The 7,107-nt window shown below is 40.4% G+C and overlaps 1 protein-coding gene across 5 annotated transcripts in view; it reads left to right on the forward strand.

Moving 5' to 3' along the window:
- Ccdc91 (coiled-coil domain containing 91) overlaps nt 1-3,544 on the forward strand; it is a 228,668-nt gene extending 225,124 nt beyond the window's left edge. For all 5 annotated transcript variants that reach the window (XM_048366860.1, XM_048366845.1, XM_048366837.1 and 2 more), the window contains one exon: nt 2,457-3,544. In XM_048366860.1, the coding sequence (XP_048222817.1) occupies nt 2,457-2,567 (111 nt within the window). In that variant the 3' untranslated portion in view covers nt 2,568-3,544. The remainder of the gene's footprint in view (nt 1-2,456) is intronic.
- Nucleotides 3,545-7,107: the final 3,563 nt, after the last annotated feature.

Genomic DNA, 7,107 nt, shown 5'->3' on the forward strand with positions numbered 1-7,107 from the left:
AACCTGATATGTTCATAACTATAGGAATATTTTGCTTGTAGACACTCAATAGCTACTGATAGAACACTTAGTACTTAATATAATAGAAAAGAGGTATGTGATCCACGTATATTTATTTTAAAAATAATACATCATGCCTATATAATCCTGGCTGTCAGTAACCTGAAATCTGAGGATCACAGTTCAAAGCTAGCTTGGGCAAGAAAATTTATGACACTCTTATCTCCAATTAATTACCAAAAAAACTCCAACTATGGCTCCAGGTATGGCTCAAGTTGTAGAGTGCCAGCCTTGAGCAAAAATGCAAAGGGGCAGCACGCATACACACAAAGCATGAGGTGTTTTAAGAAATGAACAATATTTTTAAAGAGCAACTGCATTAAAATGAGGCAGATTGGTTTTTATTGTCTAAGTATTGTTCTTAAGACCAGTCTAAGTTTATCATCTGTCATATTGCTTTCATGTGGCTGAGAAATAATAGCTAAGGACAAAATGTATGTGTGTGTTTTTCTTTTTTGGTGCTGTTACTGGGATTTGAACGCGGGGCCTTATGCTCTCACTTGTTCTTTATTTTTGCTCAGGGCTGGTGCTCTACCATTTGAGCCACACCTCTAACTGCCAGCTTTGTGCTGGTTAACTGGAAATAACTGGAGTCTCAGATTTGTCTGCCCAGGCTGGCTTTGAACCACGATCCTCAGATCTCATCCTCCTGAGCAGCCTGGATTACAGATCTGAGCTCCCAGGACCCACCTGAATGCAAGGCTTGATCACTTTGACATGGAAACCACACATAACTAAGGTCCATTCCAACAAAGACAAACAGTTGAATATTTTGTCATAATTGTTGTTGATTCAGGAAAAAGATAATGTCTTGACTAATAAACAGAAATATTTAGAAGTCAGGAACTAGCTAGGAACATAGACTTGATGTACTTGTTTTATAAAGAAAAATTTGGTGTCATGTAATCATGCATACTTCTCTCAGCCATGGCCTAATGCGCTGCTTCAGGACAGACCTGCTGAATTCGCCCAGCCGCCTCTCCCCTCACAGAGAATCTGTATGACCTTGCTGCACCTACACTTGCTGAGCATTTGTTCACTGAATGATTCTTACCTTCAGAGCATTATGGGGAGGCCCAGAGAGAGATGGAAAATGAGCCTGACAGCTTTGTAAAACCAAAATTGATGTGAACATCACCTAATTGATCATAATTGTCAATAATTTAGTTGACTCTGCGTGTGTGTGTGTGCGCGCGCACACACACACATACGTACTGGGGATTGAACTCAAGGCCTCACATTCATGCTTCGCCTTTTCCCTCAAGGCTGGTACTCTAACACTTGAGCTATAACTCCACTTCCAGATTTTTGGTGGTTAACTGGAGATAAGGGTCTTACAGAGTTTTCTGCCTGGACTGAATTCAGTTAGTGATCCTCAGATCTCAGCCTCAGAGTAGCTAGGATTACCAGCATGAGCCACCAGCATACAGCCCAGGTGACTTTTTAACACAAACCAGAAAAGAAATTGAAATATTTAAATAGAAACCTGTCACATTTTTTGTCTTTACACATCTCCTAGTCTTCAAAGAATACTCATTTTGAATACCTAAATCCAGAGTACCTTTGACACACAATATTCTAAGATTTAATTTAGTGTGTGTGTCGGGGGCAGGGGGAGGGGTATGCACAGCAAGTCCTAAGGCTTGAACTCAGGGCCTATGCACTGTCTCTTACCTTTTTGCAAGATGGGAGCTTGACAATTTGACGCACACCTCCACTTCTGGCTTTTTGCTGGTTAATTGGAGATTAGAGTCTCATGGACTTTCCTGCCCAGGCTGCCTTTAAACCACAGTCCTTAGATCTCAGCCTCCTGAGTAGCGAGAATTACAGGCCTGAACCATAGCACCCATCTAAACTAAGCATTCTTATACCCTTACATTTTCTAAAAATCATTCTGATCCTGTATATTAACATCTGTGTTCCTGTAAATCAAAATCAGTTACTAAAACAATTTTTTGTGCTAGTCCTGGGGCTTGAACTTGGGCTGACCTTTGTTCCTGAACTTTTTTGCTAAAAATTGGCACTCACACTTGAGCCACAGCTCTACTTCCAGCTATTTTTGTTGTCATTTTCTGGTGGTTATTTGGGGGTAAGAGTCTCTTGGACTTTCCAGACTAGGCTGGCATTGAACCATGACCCTTAGATCTGAGCCTCCTGGGTAGCTAAGATTACAGATGTGAGAAATCAGCACCTCACTCAAAATCATTTATTAAATGTTGAATGGTGATCCATCCTCTTATCTTAGGCAGGAAATAATGACTTTATTTTCACCAGATTTAAAGGCTTTTTTGACTTTCTAATTTTTCTTATTTGAAAACGTTGGTCTAACTTTTCATTGACATATGCTTGCTCCCCCCCCCCTTTCTCTTTCTCTCTGTCTTTAAACAAATCAACAGCTTGATCAAGTCATTCGCCAGAGAAGCCTGTCTAGCCTGGAGCTCTTCCTGTCCTGTGCACAGAAACAGCTAAGCGCCCTGATTGCCACCGAGCCCAGTGACATTGAGTAGAGACACAGTTTGCTCACCCGCATGGCGCTGACCTCTCAAATACACACTGTGAGTGTAAAGATGCTCTTGTTTTTTCTTCACTGCTCCCAGAATTGCTTCCCATCCAGGGACATGCCTGAACCACATTTACAGGAACTTATCAAGGAACCTAGTTTGTTTTCCCTTCCATCTCCTATTATTTTATTATTAGTAGTAACTGCAACAGAGTATAGTATGACCCTAAAATAAATGAAAAAGTGCCACGTTCTCAAAAGTCACATCAGCTTTACAGTCCTGCAGACATTACAGTGCTGCAGACTCACAAGGAGCTTGCAGCCCATTTGCTCCATACTTTGCAAAAGGAGTAAAGATCTTGATTGTTCCATAATGGTTTTTCAGAAAATGCTACCATGTATCTACTTGATTTTAAGGATAGAAATAACATGGGTTTCAGCACCTATTTATCTGCAACTGGCATATAAAATGCTGATATAACAGATAATAATTCTAATGTTACTCTCACCTCTTTTCTGCAATTGCATCTACATGTATATTTGTTGTTCTGCTAAAAATATATCATGCAAATAAAAACACTAGAGATTATAATATTCAGCTATGATCTGACATACCAATTGAACTCACCAACTGGGTATATGACATAGGCCTATTTCCCGTAGTTTTGCTTTGCAAAATCTGTATTAATCAGTGACTGGTTTTGTTTTAAGTTGAACTGAAAACCTATTCTCTGAGGATAGAACTCACACATTTATAGGAATGCAGGTTCAAATATAGGATATATGAAATCTTTCTTTTCAGAATGTTAATTCATGAGCATTGTGCTTCAAAACAAAATCATGAGTATTTTTAACATCAAAATTGAAACGTCTATGAAATGTATGAATGTGCCTGTCTTCTTATTTTCTGAAGTGCTTCTAATTTCAAGGGCTTTGTACTTTTCCAGGATTTCTCCGTGTAATAAAAAGGAACTCTAAAAGCTTTGTTTGGTTAATCTTATTCCTTTTTTTTTAATTCTTTCTTTTCACTTTTTTCTTTCTCGAAAACACTCATGTATTATGATGCATTTATAAACAACCCCCCAATAAGTGTTTGAAATATTTACCAAGAATCTCTAACTATTAAAAACAACTTAGTTTTCTGTTTTTCAATTGAACTAAAGTGTAAAGCAAGCCATTAACTTGATTGCAAGATAGTAAAGAAGAAAGTTTTAAATTCCAGCTAGTAGATAAGCCACTGTTGCTCCCTGGTTCACAACATGTGATTTTATGAGTTGTTCACGTGTGACTTAGCTAGGTATGAACACAAAAGGCAACCAGAGAACTAGAGAACATAGACTTACATCAAGAGACTGTATCGTCTGTATCTGCCTCCACCTTTCACTACCACAGTTATTTTTCTTATTCCCTTTGGTTAATTTGTGTGTGTGTGTGTGTGTGTGTGTGTGTGTGTGTGTGTGTGTGTGCTAGTGCTAGAACTTGAACTTGGAGCTTCAGGCTCTCCCTCAGCTTTCTCACTCAAGGCTAGCATCCTACTACTTAAGCCACAGCTCCACTTCTGCTTAATTTGGAGATAAGACACTCATGGACTTTTCCTTCCTGGGCTGGCCTTGAACCATGATCTCCAGATCCCTGCCTCCTAAATAGCTTGGAATACAGGTATGAGCCATCAGCAGCACCCTGTTCATTTAGGGTTTTTTAAATGATGTAACAACTTTCAAATTGTGTCTGTATTGTAGTAGCATGCTTTCATTAGTGGAAGGGGTATGTATCTGCTCAGAGCTGAGTGTTTTCACTTGTTCTATCACCAACTTGTGAATGGAGATGCATAGATCCCTATCTATTTATCAGGTAGATAACGTTTCTTCTTGCCTAAATGACAAGGTGAGGTTGGGGATTAGACTCCAGAACTTTGAACATGTAGTTTGTCCTGTTCTTTCTAATACTTGGTAGGCTAAACCGTTGGTCCTTGAGAAAATGTCTATTACTTACAAACCCAAGTCTCTGTTTTCTCAGTGATGAGACAGAAATAGACTTTTTGTGAAGAGTTAAGCAAGTCTCCACTTGCAGACAGTAGACCGTATGATGTTTTCTTCCTTGGATGAGTGCTAACTATCCTACTCTGGAAACAATTCACCATGGACAACAACAATGGACAGGCATGTGTGCTTGTGCTGTTCTGTAACCCTGGCTGGCTGATGTGCTGCGAGGCACACTGACTGTTGCTGAGCTTCCCATGGTAATCAAATGGTAAGCTGTTTAAATGACTTTATCCCTGCTTCTGATGTCAGGGACCCCTGCTTCCTGGTTTTCTTCTTAAGTCTTGAATGCTAGGAGATATCCAGACTTTCTTCAAGTATCACATTTTCTCAGAGCTAGCCAGAGCCAGTTTCTGTTGAATGCCACCAGAAAAAGAAAACTACCTTAATGAAGGCATTTCAGCTTAGAACCCTGTCTATCACTCTGGACACCGGTCGATTGTTAGTTCTTCATTCCTCCAGCACACTAATCCACATGCAAAGTGGAAACAGCCTTGGTTTATTTTAAGGAATGTTAAATATAAGTGAACCAAAATCTGTGTTGTCTAACAAAGCCGCGTAAATCACAGATGCCCCAAATTGCAAACAAACAGTGCCCGACTCAGGAGCGTTCCACCCCTCCGAGGCTGGTGTAGCGGTTTCTGCTGTGTTTCCTACATGCTGATTCACGTTCCAAGTCAGAGGAGGTGGAACACCACCCCTCTGTGCTGTCAGTGCTCTGAGTCAGGAATCCACAATTAAAAGACTTTTTGCTTGTGTTGGGTTTGTTTTGTTTTGTTTGTAGTTTCACAAACTGAATGGAATTAGGAAAATGCTGTCTGTGTTTAAACAATTAAAAATAATGAACAGTATCCCCTGGAAAAAGTAGATTTTTGCCTATTGATTCTGAATTTAAAAAGAAAAGATGCAAAAGCCTGTTGAACATTTATAAAATGCCCAAGGGAAGAGGGGAGTTGGGATCCAAGGTCAAAGCCTCTCCTATTCTGTTCACATACAGGAAGCCTTCCACTGTGTTTCAAAAGATAGCTGGGCATGTGGCTCACGCCTGTAATTCCAACAGCTCAGGAGGCTGAGAGCTGAGGATCATGGTTTGGAGTTCATAAAACGCTTATCTCCAAGGAACCACTCAAAATGCCAGAAGTGGAGATGTGGCCAAGAGGTGAGTACCCGCTGTGAGCAGAAGGCTAAGGGACAGCATCTAGAACTTGAGTTAAAGCCCCAGTGCTGGCACAAGGGAGAAACAAGAACAAAACTGCTGAGAAGTAAGCAGAAGCATGGCTCTGCCATTCTCTCGCAGGCATCATCTTCAGTACCAATTAGGAGAAGCAATGGAGAGAGAATGGCTGTGACTGTCAGACTCTTCCATGCCAGTTGCATTTAATCGAAAACTCAACATATTTTTCCTATACTCAATCCCACCACCCTCTTTGTGACAGTCCTGCCTGGATCTTGAACTCAATGTCTGATTCTTTCACTTGGCTATTTTTCTGCTCAAAGCTAGTACTCTACCACTTGAGCCACAGCTCCACTTGTGGCTTGGGGGAGGGGGGGTAGTTAATTGAAGATAAGAGTCTCATGGCCTTTCCTGCCTGGGCTAGATTTGAATCACAGTCCTCAGATCTCAGCCTCTTGAGTAGCTAAGATCACTGGTGTGAACCACAAATAGGGGCTATTCTGTTGTCAATCAATGCTGTATATAAACAGTGGGAAAGAGCTGGGGGACTTTGTTTAGGCTTTTCTGTTTCCTTTTCCTCCAAAGTGTCCATAACCTGCCAGTTACCATCATTAAGTTCTGAACTTCCAACATAATGTCACTATCATTTATAGTTTTCCTTCTTTTTGTCTTCTTCCTCCTAAAGAGAGAGCCTCCAGCTGTTGTTTCTTGTGTTCTGAAAGCATTTTACAGAGCTTACCTCTAGCAACCACCTAAAACAACCGAATTCATAAAGATCTAAGTCAGTCCACATAATCCATCACTATGTCTTCAGTTAACTAATTAGCTAATCAATTGTGAATACTATTTGGAGAGATTTAGATAAAATTGCTGGCTTTCCTAAGTGGTAGGAAGATTAAATAGCCTTCAGTGAACCAGCCTTTTCTAAATCATCAAAATTTCTGAAAGCTTGCTAGGCACTGGTTGGTGGTTCACACCTGTAATCCTAGCTACTCAGGAGGCTGAGATCTAAAGATCATGGTTCAAAGCCAGCCCAGGCAGAAAAGTCCATGAGACTCTTACAGAAGTAGAGGTGCGGGTAAGTGGAAGAGCACTAGCATTGAGTGATAAAGGCAAAAAAAGAGTGAGGCCCTGAGTTCAAACAAAAAAAATACATTCTAAACATGCTAAAATGAATTTGTATTTTCAGATACTACTAGAGTGAATACATTGATACAAATGTGCTATTAAAATTCATTCGATACTCTGAGAAAGTACAAGTAGAGGAACATCTGGGATGTGTTGTGTGTGAAAGTATCCAGAGGTGCCAGGAGGGGCTGGTTCCTGAGCACTTG

This window comes from Perognathus longimembris, chromosome 1 (genome assembly GCF_023159225.1).
Source record: "Perognathus longimembris pacificus isolate PPM17 chromosome 1, ASM2315922v1, whole genome shotgun sequence".
Classification (NCBI taxonomy): Eukaryota; Metazoa; Chordata; class Mammalia; order Rodentia; family Heteromyidae; genus Perognathus; species Perognathus longimembris.